The sequence below is a fragment of the Lissotriton vulgaris genome, chromosome 7, assembly GCF_964263255.1.
Source record: "Lissotriton vulgaris chromosome 7, aLisVul1.2, whole genome shotgun sequence".
Lineage (NCBI taxonomy): Eukaryota > Metazoa > Chordata > Amphibia > Caudata > Salamandridae > Lissotriton > Lissotriton vulgaris.
In genome coordinates this window covers 1008229904-1008250403 of record NC_141695.1, presented here as the reverse complement: position 1 = coordinate 1008250403, position 20500 = coordinate 1008229904, and the positions used below count along the sequence as shown (strand labels likewise).

General features: G+C 43.3%; 1 protein-coding gene across 1 annotated transcript in view; it reads right to left on the bottom strand.

Moving 5' to 3' along the window:
- The window catches only part of DOCK2 (dedicator of cytokinesis 2), a 2333210-nt gene that overhangs the window by 274460 nt on the left and 2038250 nt on the right, over window positions 1-20500 (bottom strand). Inside the window, exons 35-36 of the mRNA XM_086931425.1 lie at window positions 6254-6407; window positions 268-308 (exon numbers count right to left, since the gene is read on the bottom strand). Coding sequence (XP_086787551.1) covers window positions 268-308; window positions 6254-6407 — 195 coding nt within the window. The remainder of the gene's footprint in view (window positions 1-267; window positions 309-6253; window positions 6408-20500) is intronic.

The following is a 20500-nucleotide window of genomic DNA, read 5'->3' as shown; positions in this document are numbered from 1 at the left end:
GAACTGCTTCAATAACTTCATACCCAAGCTCGTGTTACAAAATAGCCTTGCAAGCAATGACTGTATAAAATATGCTAAGACTGCTACAGGCCAAGAAACTAATACATCAAAAGTACAAACACAAATGGACCCTTCAGACATTTTCCACGATTTGGCGCCTGGCATGTTAAACAATCTCAGCTACGATTCTAAAATGCTTAAGCATAAAGTGGAATACCATTACACAGCTTAATTAGAAATTAGAATCAAGGAAAAAAATCGTCCTACCTTATGTACATTGCTTCACGGTTAATATCTTTGTAGAAATTCTATGAGGCAAAACAATGTATTAGAATGTGGTTCCACAGGAAGCATAGTTAGATTCTATTTTTAAGATGTTTCCAATAAAACTAATGTTTCACACTGTGCAGAGCAGGTATGCTAAAATAATTTCAGCTTTCGTGCCCTAATTCAACATTTTCACCAGATCTAATTTTTACAATAATTTCAATTTTTAAAATAGGAAGATGCACATTGATATTTTACTGCAATTTCAGGGTTATTACATTAATTCTTAGCGACATCTAGCTCTTTTGGTCTACTCTAGGGATCATGGCCAGTTAAGGAGGAAATCAAATGTTATAAAACTGGAAGCGATGGAGGTGAGGTGTAAGACATTGCATTTAAGCAGTGGGAAAACAACAGCTGGTCCCAGACTATGGGTGGGACCGGTGGGACCCTCCCCCGGGTGAGACCCTCTCACGGCCCTGCTAACAATGTGAGGAACTTGGGCATCTTTCTTGATCCCTCTCTGTCTCTTGAACATCAGACGAGGAAAGTTGCAAGCAGCTGCCTTTTCCACCTAAAGATCTTGAAAAGAATGATACCGTTTCTGGTACCTCATCAACACATACCAGTAATAAATTATGTTTTCAGTCCCATTGGATTATGGCAACGTAATCTACTTAGCTTCCCCAGTCAAATTTATACTGTGCACAGCTTTTTCAAAGTGCAACAGCTCAGCTGATTAAAGGACACCTCAGAAATGCACATAACATACCAGTCCTATGCTCATCCATAGGCGAGTCCTCTCTAAAGGCATGACTATTTTCAGTGGCGGCTCACACAGGTAACACTGTGAGGCGGTGAGGTGAGGGGGGGCTGGGTGGGGGGATCGTGGAGTCCGACATACAACGGGAAAGTGGGGAGTAAGGAAATAAATAAAGGCACTTACTTTGCGCTTGCAGCATTGCCTAGTCGGAAATGTTTTACTACACCTAATTGGAACAATTAATTTAATTATAACACCCTAGTAAATTGCACTCCATGAACCCAGAGCCTGTAAATCAAATGCTACTAATGAGCTTGCAACACTCACTGACTACCCACCGAAGTAGCCTTTTAAAAATGTATCTGACCTGCCACTGCTGCCTGTAGTGCAGTTTTAAACTATCATTTCAGTCAGGTAAAATAAGCATTTTGCTAGGCCTAAACCTCTCTTTTTAACACTTATAAGTCACCCCTAAGGATAACCCTAAAGTCTCATTGGCCAAGATGAATTGTATTTTAATAAGTAGGATATGTGTACTTAGGTTTTACATGTCCTAGTAGTAAATAAAAACTCCTAAAGTCGGTTTTCACTGTTGCAAGGCCTATCACACCCATTGACTAACACTGGGATACCTTATTACATTTGATAAGTGCTAATTTTGGATAGGGATTAGCTACAATAATATAGTTTTTACTCAAATGAATTGTAACTTCAAGTACTCTTTTTTTTGGTAAAGTTGGATGTTAATTGACAATTCTAAATATATCACTTTTAGACAGTTGGGAATTTCTTGTCCCAACTACTTGATCCTTCTTTGTTTTGAGTCCCATGACAGTGAATGTCCCTGCTGTTGGTATTCGTGTATCACTTCCAGATAGTAAATCAGAGGGGGATAGGTGATGACAGGATGGGCCATCCTGGCCGGAGGACTGGGGAAGGGCTTTACCTAGCCCTTTTTGCACTTCTAGGGAGTTTATCGCCTGCACATGCAAAGGAATCAGACACCAGGCCAGCCATGACTTTTGTCATCCCTAGACAGTTTGGAGCCTTGGCAGGGGAAGAGGAAGAACTTTCCAGAACCAGATGTGGGTGGAGGACAGGGAGTCCCTCCAACCCCCAAACAAAGGCTGATGCCAGGTATCAATATTGACCCTCTAGAGACACTCTTCAGATTACAGCTGGACCTAAGGTACAGAAGGAGGGCTGCCCTGCTCTCAAAGGACTGCCCTGCTGCTTGAAGGGTTCTCTTGTTGTCTGAGAAAGACGACTTGACCTGTTGCCTTTACCTCAGGCTACCCAGAGTGACTCCAAGGTTCAGTTGTATGAATTCCTGTGTGAGCCACGGGGGCACAACAAGCCTGAGAGACCTCCCCACAACTGCTCGGCTGACCTGCTGCAACTAGACCTGCCTGGGCCTGCAACTGGACCTGTCTGAGCCCTGCAGACTTCTGCTGTAGTTGCCTCCCCAGGTCCTGGACCCTAGGATTGCATCAGGGTGTACTCATCCTCAAGAGAAGGTGACATTTCTGACTTTTGAGCTCAGTCGCCGCTGCTGCTAAGATGCAGTGGTGGTCTGGTAGTGCAGCATTAGCTGCGGGGGTAGAGGGCTGTAATGAGAGGTAAAAGTTGAATTAAAAAATATCCCCCATCCTGCTCCTGGAAGTCCCTGGGACACACTCCCCAATCAATCCAGATGCTGCTTTGAGAGCAGCACCAGGATTAGCATGAGTGGGCTACTTTGATGCTCCGTTCAGGCACATAGAGTCTGTGCCATTTCTCTACCCAGCTGTAGAATACAGTTGGGTTAGAGAAACCTAACTGCGTGGGTCTGTTTGGACAGCCTAAGACGGCTGGCCAAACAGACATGTGCACTTAGAAGTGCACCGGTCTCTCCTACCTGTGACTCTAGCCCCTCCCCACCCCACCCTACACATGCTGGAAATTATAACGACAATAAAATATTGTTTTATTTTTCAGCTGCTGGCTCTGAAGCAATGGGGTGGCACTCTTCCACCATTGTGGAGTAGCAGCCACTGTTTGGGCTACTTGAGACCAAGAACAGGCCTGTTCACACCAAGACTGTGCCACCTGTGAAGACGGGCAATGCGAAACTCTGGTGAGATCTGTTCTTCGTGTCAATAAATTCCATCAGTGACAACTGTCAATGCAAGACCTGCACTTCTTGCTGTAGCCACAAATTCCTGACACACCGACCTACGTGAAGCTACAGCGCTGACTGCCCATTACACCTGACTGACTATTTGCGCTACAGCGACGATTATCCATGATGCCAGGTCAGCTCATCACGATACAGCAATGACCATCCACAACATTAGGCCTCCCATCTCTGGAGCTAAACAACAGATTTAGAAGGTAACCTTTCAGCTGGACTAACCTGGTCTCTGTATTTGACCCTCTTTCCATCGTAGTTGGACTGAACTTGTGACTTTCTGCTGGTCTAGCATGAACAGATGACCGTGAGTGGAGCTTTTTGCTTTTGGCACTATTTTCACTATAAACTTTAAAATTGAATATCTCTGAATCTACTGATCAAATTTTTGTCGTTCTGGTATCATTTTATTTATCAACATTGCTTCTGACAAGCATAGGTGCTTTTATGCTAATCTACCAGATGGTTAAACACAGGATCATTTATTGACTATTCTGGTTCACCCTGACAAGGATTGTGGTTGTTGACTGAGTGGGCCCTTCACCTCTCTCAACCAATCCAATGTCTTACACCGAGGAGAAAACTGTTTACATTTGCAGGAACCTTCTGTTGTGCTGTGACAACAAGTTCATCTTTGCTGAGCGACCAGGGTAATTTTCTTTATTTTTTATTTAACCGTTAAAAGAATAATAGCTGACAACCTCCTTAGCAATGCATCTAATCAGTATTTTTACAAGGTAAAGTTATATCAGCAGAAAAATTGTAAATCGTACAGTTTTTTAAAAAAAAGTGTATTTTGTCAAAGTATAAAAAATGCTGCTTTACAACAGCCAGTGAAAATGCAAATTTCTCAGATAGGGGCACCAGTTGAAAACTAATCAGTATGCTAACTGAGTTTCCTCTGAATCACTTGGTTTGAATGGCTTATGAGGAAGGCCATTTTAGGTGTTCACTAATCCATGTTAAAGGATACTGTTCTCTGTGGCACCAGCAACATACCACTGACCCTAAGCACCAGTGTTGTTCTCATCTACTTCATCAGACCGGCCTTTGCCTACATCTGTCTAGATCAAAGGCCTAAGTGTGTTTTGGTGTGTTACTAAAACATTTTGGAATTTAAGCTGTGTGTACTTCCCATATCTGTACAAAAGGCAACATTGTGTCTAATTTGAGGCATTTTACCAGCCCAGCTAGCATTCTGTGTGGATTTGAGAGGAAAAGAAACTAGCAGTGTCCATTAAAAATAGTCGCACAGATTGCACGCGTATGTACTGTTACATGGCAGTTATCTAATCATGTTTTGCCTTTCTTTGACAAGGTTTGAACTAAGGTTTTTGAATAAATGGATCTTTTATATGTAAACAGCATGGGGAATATTTATTATGTGCTGACACTGAAGTTTTTTTAATAGTTCCTTATTGGCAATTTTATACACAAACTAAAACCAAATCCAATCGTCATTCTATTTCGTATTAGGTTGTTTTTCTGCAGTAGCAAAGTGTAGGTATCAGAAGCTTTTAGTCATAGTCTAATAGACAACTGTTAGTATACCATTTACATTGAATTTCAGATGTTATTCATACAGGATCTTATTCTCAATAGGAATACGAAGGAAAGAAAAAGCAGAAAGCCAAATAAACATCAAATACCTGAACTAAAACGACCCCAATATGGCCATTCACTACCATGACTCTCCTCGCCTCTAAGCGTAAATCATATTCAGTACCTTGGTTCATTAGATATCAATCCTAAAGTTAACATAGGACCCTAGGTAACAATTCAAGGGCCAAATTCACATGATTGAAAGTCTATTTATAAGGTAATCTGTGCTTCACACAAAAGCATTATTTGTAGGATATTACCACGAATGTCAGAATCACTAAAGGATTGAATTTTCATGTGTGGTTTTCGGTAATTTGATATGGGTTATAGCAAATTTCAGGAGACATATGGGTGGAGGAGTAGTAAAATACATAGCCTTTTCATTAATGTTTGCAATTATTCATTGGGAGAGATTCTAGAAGCTCATTGGTAAAGTTGTTTTTAAATTCTGTAGTTTAAATTAATGCTACTGATCCAAATTGCTTCTTAACGGATTTCTTTTATACCTACCTATTTTTAATAAACACTTGTGGTCCAAAGTTCTTGGAAATTAATCATTTTCCAGAGATCTTTTTCAATCTCCTTAAGACAGAATCACAGACTTTCTTCTGCAATTACCTTTAGATCTTATGCAGTTGAGACCAAATGTCCAGGCTCAAAGAGTCTCAAAATCACAAATTGTGGGTAATTGTTGACAACAATTCCCTAGCACCTGATACCTTTTGAAAGGGTTGCTCTTATCTACAAGGAGATGATAGACATAGCACTGAAACTTTTCAGACACTCGCCCCCAGTCAGCCCAGTTTTGATTGCTTTGTTTGCCTTAAGTTGGCAGGGTATGCCCAGACGTGGATCCCTTGCTCACTTTACCACTAGATTCAAGCTAGCCTCAATTATGAAGGGTGTTACCCAGAACCCGGCCCCAGGTTGCTTGTTTCTGGTTCAGGGAAGACTGGCTTGGCAGTTCGGCCTGGCCTGTTCTCATGAGGCACGGGGTCAAGACTGATTTCCATATAGCTGGGTCTGAACTGAGGTGGAAAAGTGAGCTAAAGAATGATGATGGATTCAATCCGGATCTGTGACTGGGGGTGAGTGTCCGAAAAGTTTCAGCGCTCTGTCCATCATCTCCTTGTGTTTGCTTTGCTGTTATCTACACCAATAACACTAATGTCATCAATTTCAGCGGAATAAAAGCTGTGAACACCCTTTGGTAATCTAGCAAGGAGTTTGCTTTTTTCCAAGCAGATGTCACCACTAAGATCATTAGTTACCTGATCTATCAACACTCCACCTGGCTGAAGAGCATGAATTTGTTCACAAACCATTATCTCCTTGATTATTACAATATACCAGATATTTTGTGTAGTTGAATGTTATACCTGCATCAGCCTTATTGATTTCTTTCTACATTGGTCTGTTTTAATTTTTTGTGAGCCATGATAAAAACTTACCAGCAAATTAACGGTACAGCTCATGCGGTTGTTCTTGCTTTCATCGTTCATCATTGATCTATAATCTAAAAGCTTTTCTAAAAGCCCTTTCACCAGGTTTACAAAAATCCCAAGCGGTCTAGAAATAGGGTGACCAGAAGAACATTCAAGCAATCTGAAAAATGAAGTGAAAAGAAGACAATTGAACATATCTTTTGCAATTAGTCATTTACAAAATTATTACATTTTAGATTAGCTGCCAGTAGTCAAGGAACTCACAGATATTCCTATTAAGATGTTGCCTAGCTATTTTTGAAACTCCAATATATTTGATGGGTGCACATTTTATTGTGAGGAGTGTATTGTGGCTCTGCAGTTTTGAAGTGTGCAGTAATTCGACATTAATGTGATGGACGGACACACAGACCTAGAAAAAACCATCTGTTTATTCTACCCACCCCCTTCATCCATTCTCCAGAAATTCTAGCCTTTGAGGAGGCAGTCACAAAGGACATGGAACTTCAGAGACCAAAACAAAGCACCTTCCACAACCTCCCCAAACGTGAGACTACCGCCCTTAATTCCTGCGGCAAAAAAGAAAGCATCGTTATAAAACTCACGGGTAAGGTCGGAGCAATAGTGATCCAAAACAAGAAGGACTACAGAAGGACATGCCACTCACTTTTGCAAGACTGCAGAAACTACAAACCTCTACGCTCTGATTTCACCACTAGGATCCAACATGACATAAAATTACTGCTGGAGGAAGCAGATGAGAAAGGATGGATCAACAAAAAGGAGAGAGAGTTCTTTATCACCACCGAACCCAGCCCCCCAGGTTCTACACGGTCCACAAAGTACAAACTCCACCTCCAGGAAGACCAATCGTCTTGGGAATTGGATCAGTCCTTGAACCACTATCACAATTTGTAGGCTGGTACTTGAGTCCACTTGTAACCAGGGACAAATCCTATGTGAAGGACACCACCCACCTCCTCAAGATCCTCGGAGATATGACCTTTGATCCACAGAGTGAGACACTCATATGTCTAGATGTAGAGGGACTCTACACCAGCATCCCCCAGGAAGACAGCCTCAGAGTGATCCAGGACCTACTAAAACCCAGGATTGACTATGGAAAGCCCTCATAGACTGGATCATGGTACTGGCCAAAATGGCCCTCACGGAAAACTTCTTCAGCTTCGAAGACAACATCTACCTACAATGCTAAGGAACATTAAAGGGCAGCACTTTTCCTCCTGTTTAGCCATCCTGTACATGGGTTAGTTCGAGGACCACAACATCTGGACGAACAACCCCTACGCCAACCATATAAGCTTATGGATCAGGTACATTGACAACATCTTGGTAATATGGCAACATGACAATACATGACATACAGCTATAGATCACTTAAACGAATGTATCAACAGCAGGAATTAATTTCTCAAATTCAGTAAGATACATGACAATAAGCAGGTGTCCTTCCTGGATGTGAACAGCACTGCTGAAGAAGGAAATCTAAGCACCTCAATGTACACTAAACCCACCAACCATAATAGCCTCCTCCATTTCGAAAGGGCACATCCCAAGGGCCCTCAGGGAAACTTTTACAGTTGAACAATTCATGCACATCAAACGCAACTGCTCCAAAATGGAAGAATACAACAAAGATGCAGCAAAACTCACCAACACAAATATTAAACAAAGCAAAAAAAGAGTGCAAAACATCCAGAGAGAAAGTCTCCTAGAAAAAAGAAATAAATCCGAAACACAAAAACTCATAAGTGTCATTACATATAACTCCGGGTCCAATCTAATAAAAAAAAAAATAAACAAACACTTGCAGATACTCACATCCAACAAACTTGAATTTGAGAAACCTCTTTTCTCATTTAAGAAAAATAGCAGCTTACGAGACAGACTGGTACGCAGCAACTCCATGGAGAAACTGCCAGTCCGCGTTGAGAAAGCTGCTGCTCAAGTAAAAATCTACTCGAGCGGCAAAAAATTACAGCTCGCACTGTGCAAGATGTTGTTTTCAGTGATTGCACAGTGCGGACCAGCATCCGGCACTGTGCAATCATCGCGAACAGCGCACTACACAGTTCGCCTAGTGCTACGCGTAGCTTGCGAAGTGCACTTTGCATAGCTATGTATAGCGCTACTTCGTGAACTACACTCGGGGTTAAATATGATCCTCCATGGAGATCAGTCTCTATTACACCCCAACATACCACTGTGCATTTAGTCTTCACAAATAGAACGCCAATACAGATACCAACCATTTCCCACATCATGGGTGGTTCACGAACTACATACCACATAAATCGTGACGTATTCAACATGTAGGTGCTGGTACCTATCAGCGCCACCTTGTCCCCCACAGTAGTCCCTAATATGGCACATCAACCACATCAGTCCTACCGGGGTGAGTGCCCTGAACTTACAGTCATCGACTACTGGTTTTTATCTCACTATTAGTCACCCAATAATATTCACAGTATGGGTAACAGTGTGTAGGTATGTATGCGTGTACGACACTAAGCAGCAACAATTATTACGCGAGGCATGCATGAAACAGTATTACTGCTTGCATTTTTCTCCATAAATGTATTGTTAAACAATAAACCAGTGAAAGTGTGCCACTGGTACAAACTCTGAATGATGAACACCAGACACTATCATCCTCTGGTGCCTTACATATGATACCAGTCACCCTCACGGTACATCTCTAAGGGAAATGACAACAGTCTAGCTTCTTTTGCAATGAGCAACATCAGGCCTGACCGCACAAAATTCACTACATGTCCTTCATGTGTTTGTCTGTTTTTTTCACTCTTTGTCTTTCAGATAATTCCTCAAAGAGAACAGAGACAGGTATTAGACGTGTCCCTCATTTATAAAATGTGTTACATGTTATTTGCTTGATCACACAACACTCACGTCTTAGGGCGAAGTGACATCTTCGCATCCCACCCTGACGAAAACCCAGGACCACAAATAGGCCAGCGATAGGGCTGAAACATGTTGGTGGTCAGTTAGGGTCATAGGACCACCACATCCTCCAATGCAACCATAGTCTTTAACCTCCACCCTACTCCACGAATAAAGGATACTTTGGGAGTGGGAGAGGAATTTTATCTTTAACGTTACGCCCCTTATACCCAAAATCTCCACAAGTGCTCCCTGAAATATGGTCGAGCCCACCCTGACCTTTAGGAGCCAGGGTGAGCCCAGTGCTGAAGAATGTCACTATTAGAGTGAGTGAGGGCTATAACAACACATGGGTCTACCTCCCTTCCCACCTTACAGCCCAGGGACATTACTGAATAAGTAAGTTGCAGACTCTTATAGGTGTTCCGTTCATCTCCAGAACACCCCCTCCTTCATCATTGACGGTTGTTCTCCCCTTCCTTTACTTTTTCTCATTTTACCATCATAGGACCTTTCAAGGTCCCAGGAGGGATATCTTTTTGTAAAACTAGTGTGCAGTAATTTGACATCAATGCTGTGGCCTTGTGTTCCGCCTCTCAAGTGGATAATGCTCACCTAGTGCACTAGCTCCTACATCTGTTCCTTAACCAATCCAAATATTTCCAATTCTTCCCAAAGTGCTCTGCTGCTATTCCCACACTTAATGTAGTCTCCACTTTCTGATACCATCCAGTTCCAAAACTAGGGCTTACTAGAGGTTTTACTCAGCATGTCAGGAAGAGGCAGCTTTAGATTGCTCAACACCAAGGACATGAACCTGGATGGGTATGAACCACCAACTTTCACCCAATCAAAACAAGTCATTCAGATTCAATCTGGAAACTGACCTCATCCTCAAAGGAACATAGTTCAAGAAAATCAAGATGACCTGGCGCAAATGCTCCATTCTAAAGACAGTGAAACCATTCATACCAGAAAGTGATTTCCGAAGTGTCATTAAAACATGTAAATTCACATCTGGAGGTGGCAATTCCTACTCCACAACCTCCCAGACCCCAAAATGGGGTCCGAAAAAGCAAGGTATGTGCTTCAGCACTTCAGGAATAGCATGAAGAAATTTGACCACATCACACCCACACTGACAGAACTTCACTGGCATCCAATGTTAAAATACACAATTTTCAAAACTAGCTGCATCATTTACAAAGCCATCATGTCAGGATCTTTGCCTATCTGGCTGAGAAACTCCTGTGGATCTCAGGACACCCCAGACAAGTACACCATCACACTGGAGAAAAAGAAATGTGAAATAGAACAAAATAAGGCATTTTGTGTTCAAGTCCCTTGAAACTGGCACAATATCCCTGTATCGTTCAGGACTGCCCCAACTGTACTGCAATTTAGGATTGAGCTTAAGGCACAAGTCTTTAAAGAACACTAAGTCATAATGCTGTAACAGTACTCTTTCCTTCCTATAAACCGTCTATCCCATGAATAGCACGCTGGTGCATCGCTGGCTTTATGGCAGTACGACAGGTGCAGGAGCACCTTGCTCTGACTTTGGTGGGGGACGCTGTGTTTAAAAATAACACTTGGTTTAATAGTACGTGAACTTCCCTGGGCGTCCAGCAGTTTTGAGGCACAATAGAAATGTAAAGATAAATCTCGTGATTAATGTTCCTATGCGTGAGAACTCTGAATGTTGTCTAGTGGCAGTTTTAGCTCATCATAAAGTGAATGAACTATGAGTAGCAAAATGAAATGTAAGTCGAGCAGTGGCTAGGGAAAGATGAGCTGCACTGATGGACAGTGATAGTGAGTCAATTCATAGAGAAAGAGGTAATGTTGTGGGGGTTAAAAAAGGGCACAAGGGCGCCAGCAGCGCTAAGGCCGGCCCAGCTCTGATGAAGGCATTTCCTTTGATCATCCACAGTGCTGCACTGCCTTTCAACTTCAAGCCAGACAGGACAATAGAACCATAATGTGTTGTGTGATCGGGAGCACCCTTCTCATAAGGCTGGAAGAGGTGAATCTATAGACATGGTGTGAACACAAGCAGCTATGTAGTGATATATATATAGAATGCCACTGTGCGCCCATTTAAGGCGGGACTGTTAATTGGAATAAAATGAGTTCTTCTAAATCCGCTTCCTTTCTCCCACCAGCCAGTGATCAAGAGCGTGAAGCTCGAAACGCGTATGGCGCTTTGTGAGGGTTGCTACCGGCTGTGAGCAAGCTACCTGCTGTGCTGTGAGCGCTGATCCTTCGTGTGTGGTGATCTCTAGAGGGCGACTCTTTGGTGTTTGACATATATATATATATATATTTATTTTTGTTACAGGAATTATGGCGATTACGGACAGTGACCTGATGGCTCATTCCTCGATTTGGATCCACATTGTGAAAACACCCAAAATGAAATCCCAACATCTCCATTTAAGAGAAGCAAACACTGACATGGGTGGCTGATAGGAAATGGCGACCAGTGTGGGAAGTCTGACGAAAACTGAAGGCAATGGAATAACTAGAGAATGGATTGAATAGTGAGATGAAGGACAGTAGACCGAACCATTTAGATAGAAAGTGTTTTGTAGAATGACTATTGCATAATATATGTTTTAATTATACCCAGATGAGGTATTTTATGTAACGGATCGGATCTTGGTGCTCAGCACAAAACACGGATGTGAACTGAATGAAAAGCACACGAGGTATAGCATAGCTTAAGTGACAGAGGTTAGATTAATCGCAGTGGACGACAAACAATTGTTTTCAATTATTTTTTTCATGTAATGAAACAATCCCACTACTCACAACAGCAGTTGGTATGCATATGTACAGTTTGACGAGTGAAATAATGTTTTGAAACCAGGAACGTGAAGGAAAGAGAAAATGGAAGATGTGTTCCTTATAATACACGGAAACCCAAACTAAAGGTATAGTAGTCTGTTTTGAACTTCAGTGTTACAGTCTGATTGTTTCTTACTACTCAGCTGTAATACGAATATTGCATCAACCATTCGAATTTGAAATGCATTACAGTTCAGGTATGATGCTAGTATATAACCAGCCAAAGACAGAAAATCGTGTGAAAAGGAACTCACTTAGTAGAACTACAACATTTACTTAGAAATAGCTTGATTTTTCAATTGTATTTCTTCTAAAGGTTTCAGAGTCATTTGCAGTTACAACACATTTATGGCAGCATGTTGATTACACTGCTGGAGTTCATTAGAGGAAAGCTGCAATCTACGAGGATGTAAGAGCACTTACTGAACAACCGCCTGTTTTGAAAGCAACTTACAATAAATTGCTTACAATATGTTTTTGAAGCAAAATACAAACATCATATAGTGATATTAGCATTATATTTTAACAATATTTATTTATTTATTGACATTTGTAGAGCGCGGCGAATACCCGTGGGCGTCTCGGCGCTAGTTAAGTGATGGATCAGCAACTGGGGTAAAGAAGATATACAAGGCTATTGGTCAAATAACCACGTCTTTAGCTGTTTGCGGAATGTGAACAGGGAGGGACTTGCTCGGATATGTGCAGGAAGGGTGTTCCAGAGTCTAGGGGCGGCAACCAGGAAACGCCTGTCGCCCCAGGTGACTGTTCTAGTGCAAGGCACAGCCAAGAAGTTCTGAATAGAGGAACGAAGAGATCGGGTTGGGACATGATGGAGAAGATTCTGTTTGAGAAAGTGGGGACCTTGATTATTGAGTGACTTGTAAACAATACACAGCGATTTGAATTTGATACGGCTGCGTATCGGGAGCCAATGGAGATCCCTAATGATGTTTGTAACTGGTGCGAACTTGGGGATCCCAGCCAGCATTCGTGCGGCTGCATTTTGGATTGACTGCATCTTATTTGTCACTCGGACTTGGGCATTTAAGAATAGAGCGTTACAATAGTCCAAGGAGGACAGGACTAGTGAGCTGACCAGTGTTTTCCCGGCCGTGTTCGGTAGGAAAGGTAGTATTTTCCTAATCATTCTCAATTTCATATGAGCTGAAGCCGCAGTTTTATTCGCATGTGCCATAAAATTGAGGCCAGCATCGAAGATGACGCCTAGATTTCTCACTCTGCTAGCTGGACTGGGCGGGGGACCGAAAGATGGTGGCCACCAGACAGGTGACCAGCCCGGGGAGAGGTGACCGAAGATGACCACTTCAGTTTTTTCTGAATTGAGTTTCAGACAATTCGTGGCCATCCAGTCACCTATTGCCATCATTCCTCTCGTGAATCGATTGGCCACTTCCTCCCCATCCCCTTTGATAGCCAGTACCAATTGGGTGTCATCGGCGTAGGAGGTCAGGCTCATCCCAAATGCTTTGATGACATTTGCAAGGTCCGACACGTAGATATTAAATAGTGTCGGACTCAGGGATGAGCCTTGAGGGACCCCACACGGCAGAGACACCTTCGATGATTGGTAGGGTCCTAGAGATACTGCTTGTGATCTATTGGCCAGAAACGATACAAGCAGGTCCAGAGCAGTTTTCTGGACCCCCAGTCGTTCAACACGGTCGACTAAGATCTTGTGGTCGACCGTGTCGAAGGCCGCCGAAAGATCCAGTATACCGATACCGATACCGATTACATATTTATTCTAAATATCTACAATCATAGGGCCTCGTTCATAAAAAGGAGAACGAGATCAATTAAGTTAAAGAAAGAAAGATCGAGGAAGGATAATGGGATGATCTTGTTTTGTAAATAATAAATTACTGCCTATTGATATTAAGGTATTGAAACTTGCAATGTATTTCAGTGGCTTTTTGAAATAACCAGGGTTTCAACTGTCACACTTGTCTTCGCACACGTCTGTTCACATTCCTCAAAGCCGGGCCTGGTGGCTTAGTGGTCTAATTCTCCCACTGAAAGAGCTTGTTTTATGACCTCATCGTAACAGGTTCAAATCACGGTGGGTCCACTCAGCCGTTTATCCTTTTGAGGTCGATAAAATGAGTACTATGGAGTTGGGTAACAATGAGCTTCTGCTATTCAGCGCCAAGATACCCTTCTGGTTGAACGTGCACTTTACAAATACACATGCTAGGTCCTCGTTAATGAGTCACCTTAAGTGTTAATTAGAAGTCCAGTAACATATTTCAACAACTCCCATCCCTCCCCTTTTCTGTAAGTTTGCTTGAGACTGGAAATATTACTCTTAGCACATCTTAAAATTACAACTGACAGCATCAAAAGGCATTCCACATGATGTCACAAGTAACAGTGTAGATGGAGCTTAGCATCTCTCTCCCACCACTGACATGGACCGCAGTTTCACATACCACTCAAACTAGAATGGCAGTAGCTTGTGGAATCTATCAAGCCACCAACTCAGCCATCTCTGATCTCAATAGGACATTACTCCACTGGGCTTGGCACCATAATGCACTCATAGATAATTGCAGCTGCTTGCTTACTCTCCAGACGTTTTTGGCCCTTCCAAAATCATATCCATAAGAAATGTGCACAGTGATTTCCTTCATGGTCCCCAAGAAGGATCACTGTGCCAAGCTTGAATTCTACCTAACTTTTATTCTGAGAGCATGATAACCACATAGCCGGCCTATAGGTCTGTTAAATGCAAGGCTTGCACCCACAAGGGTTATTTCCCGTTATCCTTAGCAGGCTTAGTTCTATGAAATAATCGAAACCCTCTGCCCCACTAAGATCACTCACAGTGTTAACAGCTTTCAGGCGGTGTTGAATGATATAATTTATGACAACCACGTTCATATCAACATTTATCTAACCCTCCATTTTTGGGTTTTACTTGCACAGTACTTGCCATGTGCTTGTGAAAACTATTGTACACACTATAAATCTTAAAAGGGGCTTACATTCCGTCCTTACTTTTCTTTGGTTCATGTGCTTGCCACTTACTTTCTTCCATTTCTATTGGCTGTAGCATACTATTTACTGTTGTTCCTCGTGAGTTCCTCTTATCAGTGTCCCGTGGCTCAAGTAATGTTTTCATCCGCTTTGGTTGAACTTTTTTTAATCCTTGTCAGCACCTCTGCGTGCTTTGCGGGAATCCAAATCTCCGATCAAAATAGGCACTCACTAGACCCCAGGGGCTGAAGGAGCAGCCCACTTTAGTGCTCCATTTTATTCGCAAACTGAGTCGAACACTCACCAGCTCCCCTGGGGCTGATGAGGGGACCCACTCTAGTGCTCCCTTTTGTTTACAAACTGAGCTACTTGTGAAGCAGCAGCAGCCAGCGGGAGCGCTGTATCAGAGGCTGGAGCTTGCAGAGACCCCACTCACGGTCATATCAAAGATATTTTCAACTATTGCTTAACAGTATTTTTCTTTCTGGTGCCAGCAGTGTCTCTCCTTAGATCAGCCGTCCCCTCCATAAAGCTGCTAAATCACCAGCCCCCTCTCCATTTTATGGAATTGCTTGCACTGCCATCTCTCTTTCCCCCCAGTCCTGCTCAATTTTGCATATTTTTGATAACAGTGGCATGTAAATAATCTATGTACAGCTCCCCTTTCATTAGAGTGGCCTTTTTTACCATGCTGTATTTCATAAAATTAGTGCCCACATCCCTGTAGCCACCTGAGCTTACAATAGTTCCCTCACTACCGCTCTGTCAGGGCGGCATGCTTCCTCTCTGCCTGTAGCCTGTCTCTGCAACTGTCATCTTCAAGCACACTGCTGGCTGTATTCTCTCCCCATCATTGGCCACTGCCTGTGCCTGTATCCCCTGAGCAAAGCTTTCTCCTACCTCTTCTCTGTGAGTTTGGGGCCCAGGCACTGTTTGCTCCAAGTCATCTTCCACATCGGTCACTCCATTTCACTGGCAGGTCGAGTCCTTCCTCCGCTGTCACAGGTCTTGTCACTGGGATCAGCGCCTTGTGAGTTCCTTTGTCTGCTCCATGCTACCACTGGGGGGCCCTTACACTGCACTCCCTTTTACTGGGTTCTGTTCTCACCCATTGCCACCTCCAAGCCATCTACTCTTGTTCTTATGCCCAATTCCTTCTTATTATTAACATTTGGGGGCCGGTATGTCACTTTTAGTGTATATGCCAGGGAGTTATCAGAAATCACGTGCAATTGGGCATTTTGGCAAACCCGGCCCCCTTTTATTATTTTTTTAAAGTTCATGCATTAAAGTTCATGTCGGACCATGTACATATTGAAATAATTCTTAGATATTTTAGTACAAACATCCTGCTTTATTCTGAAATAGGGTTTTATACAGTGTTCAATTTGTTTCAATAAACATGATTCTCTTTATTTCCAATATGAACCCCATAATAAATTTGGTTGGTACATTCTCCTCGGTGTATCTATTTTGCTGGCAGGAGATAGACGCATGGAGCTAGTATACTGAGAGCTAACTGTGTAGTATTATCATTATTTTTACATATGTAGATACATACAACATGAAAAGGGTGGTTTACAAAGTTTTATATGGCATTCTCAGTAGAGTTAAAATGTTTGTGAAGAAAGAGTGAACCTACCCTATTACTTACCTGAATTTTCTTTCGAAACAGATAAAACAAAGAGGAAGAAGTATAGATGAATACACTATTGCTTTTATTTATACTTTTGCATTTGGGTTAGGGAAAGGCAGTAAAATAACCTTTGATGCACTTTTACTTCATAGTGATGTCAGTGCTGATCAGGGAGCTCACACTCTGTGGTCTTCTTTTGCAATATCGAGGTATATAGCAGTTCCTTTATCAATGCATAGTTTCTCTTCATGCTTGAACAATGAAGCATATTTGGGCTCTGTACACATCTCATTTGCTAGAGGAGTGCTTCTTTATAGCGTATTACATGTTGTTCTGTCCCCTATAATTAGTGACCATCGATGTCCTGATAAACTGGGGATATATATTTACTTACTTCTGGAAGCATAAGAACATCGAAAGAACTTCCTCCAGAGAAGTCAGGAATAGAGTTAAAATACCATCTATTTCAATGGATGTTCTTGCATTTATAAACCAAAATTAATACCTACCACTAGGTTAATGAACAAGGCCTTATTTCTGATGATTATTTAGCATTAGTCCTAATTCCAACCGACCCAAATAGGTGCAATTCCGTTGTAATGTATAGTCATTGGAGGCATGATATGGATAGAGAAACTTTATTTACATTGCTCTGAGACAGAATTGAATTGCCTTTCTTGCTAGGCTTATGGTGTCGTTTTCGGGCATATCTGCTTTTAAGCATTGTTTGGCATCTTTTGCCTGGCTACAAAAATTGCAGGCTTCAGGGCGCTTTTGGACTGTATATTTCACAGCAGTCTATGTGATGAGCAAGTAAAATCAAATGTATTGATTACATCATATTGTAATCCAGTACAACATTGCACATCTCAGTGATAAAACCACAGGAGATATAAAACATGTGAAAGTAGTAAAACCCTCTATGGTTAGCTGCAGACAAAGGTTTCTTGCAAACACTATGTATACGATGATCAGCCTTTTGCAAAATAAAACAACTTCAGAAATAGTAGTGGTATTCCTCAAAATGTTATATGCATTTCTCTCTCTATTCTCTACCTCCTCCCCCTGGGCTCAGCCTCAAGCACACTTTTGCTTCCTCACCCAATCCTCGCTCCCCTTTGCTCCCCCACCACCAGCTACTTCTTCACTTCCTAGTCCATGTGTATATTTTTTACATTCTGATTTTTAGAGCATAATGACAATGTCGGTTGAAAAGCCTCTGACCATCTGACCGTCGTATTGCAATGATGATGGGCGGTGTTTAAACCGGCCGACGAATCCTAATCAGTTCTGACAGGCTCAAGGAGCCCATCACCTAGTTGGAAAGGCCTCATAATCCTTTAAGGATGGCCTTTCTGACATCGGGATTATGATGGCACTTTCCGGCATCAATTCTATGTCAGCCTTTTCCACATGGAACTGTTGTCGGAAAGTGCCTTTTGGGGACCCTAGCAGGTCCCCCATCCCCCCGCCCTCCATGTGTGGCCCTGTGGGGCACTTATGGTGACCCCTTCTCATCCCTCTCCTTGTGGCAGGCACCTTGAGGTTCCTGCCACACGGTGCAGGGATGTTTGAAAATGTCATTTTTTTACTAGGAATTTGTGCTGCAGGTAGTTTCGGCCCACCAGATAAGCTCCCATTGGAAAATGGAAATTTGTGACCACACCATGGGAAGTCGCATTCTAATTGCGTTGTCGAAACCGGAGATCTGAGGTCAGTCGGTTCCCATCCACAGCGATGTTGGTCGGAGGCAACTCCAAACGACATCGTAACTAGGCCCAAAGTTTTTGCTCCTCTAAAATGTCTGTGTCCACCCTTTCCCCCTGATTCCCGGCGTATTCTCCATCTTGGATCTGTAAAAAAGATTATGGTGACCATGTCACTCCCTAGGCACAAATCTATATTATCATACATGCACACACTTAGGGAATGTTGCATCTTTCAACAGAAGTGACGGCAACCACATCAACTTGCCTTTTTTTCCCCTCTACTTTTTAATTTTTAGCTTTTTGCTAATGCTGCAGAGCATCAGCAAAAATCATTAGCAAAGCCTGTAGACCAATAAAGTGAGACTTAATGGGCATTGCCAGTGCATTGTTTTTAATTAACCCTTCAACACCCACCCTTTAACTAATCTACCAGCTTTAAAGCAGCACCTGTAACAGCACAATATATTACCTTTCCCAATAAACAAGTCTAAACAGTTTAACAGAGTTTCAGTAACACTTATTTTTGGTGGGAGTTTTATGTAGCGCAAACTTGACCAGAAGGTATGAGATTGCTTTACATGAGCACCAGTTGCATTACAGAAGGATACATTCATTTACTGTTAGGCACGGCCAAGTTAAATGATTTGGCCAGAATCACAGGTTGTTGAGCGTCTCTGCCGAGAATTGAACCCGGTTCCCCAGCTTCGAGGTCGACCCCTCTTGCCGTAAGGCCAGATCCTGTCCCCTACACAACTGTAAAAATCAAGCCCCAGTACCAACACCACTGGAACAGATGGTGGAGTCCACCATCCAGCCAGAGAGTGTGAGTGGCGTGGGAGACGCAGACAGCTCCGCCAGAGCAGCAAGAAAACAAGGTAAGAAGCATGCCCAGCATGCTGCGCTACCCCCTCCCCAACCCCAACCCCCATAGTGGTAAAAGTGCTCCCACTCCACACCATGTCTTACTGGTTACCTGCAATGCATTCTGGGTGATGTAGTCAGTGTGAACTCATGATCAGGACTGTCAGGGCAGCAAACACAATAGCATGGTAAAAGAATTGGATAGGCCAGGACAACCACTGTGCACTGTAGGCATGTAGTTTAATGTAATGCCATTGCAGACAGAGCATTGAGTATATTTACATTTGTGTCATTACAGGCGAGTCATCTCGCAGTGCAGCTGAGGGCAGCAGAGGCAGGTCAGCCAGGCCAGAGGGGAGGCAACATGATGAAGACAGCATGCCTGCAGAGAACACTAGCTCTGCGCCATCACATCCAGCCAATCCTCCACCACAGCCATCACCACAGCGCCAGGGAGGGCTGCAATCCCCTCTCACTCAGTCACCACTGCGACGTTCACCAACACCACCACCACCACAGTCAGGCAGGAGGCATGCCGTGATCACCCTCCAGCAGATGGAGGAGTCGGAGGAGGAGGGCAGACAGGGCGAACAAAGTCCTATTGGAGATAGATCCAACAGGGAGCGGGCTGGTTCTGCATCCGTGGGCACCCACATCTCATCACGACGCCGCAGGGCAAGGCCGGACAGTCCAGTGGCATCCGAGCAGGGTGACAGTGTGTTTGCTGGACTGGAAGGCAACATGCTGAAGGTCCAGCGCCTGCAATGGAGGCAGATGAAGTCAATTCACAGGGAGGTGGCAAACATAAACAGACATATGCACAAGATGGAGACGGGCATCAGTGCCATGGGGGAGAATTTGTGTGCAGGGATGGAGAGGGTAGCTACCTCGGTGGACAACCTCTGCAGCCAGCTGGAGCAGGACCGTGTTGGCAGGCGCCGGGAGAGACTGAGACTCCAGGACAATACCAAGTCGGTGAACCGGCTGGCCACTACCACATCACTGATGTGTCGCAGGTCCATCGCCATGCAGGAGGAGATGGCGCATTGCAGCAGGGATGTGGCCAGGGGGATGGTGTCCATGACCTCAGTGCTAGAGCTCATGCAGAATGCCAAGGCGTCCAATATGGAAGGGGGGGGACAGTGAGGAGGCTACCAGCCGTGGTAGCATTACACCCTCACCCACCGAGTGCAGGAGGCGTAGTGGACGAAACGTGCCAGCACAGGAACAGTCCAACTCACAAGACAGTGTTGATGGGGAACGTGCACGTGCAGC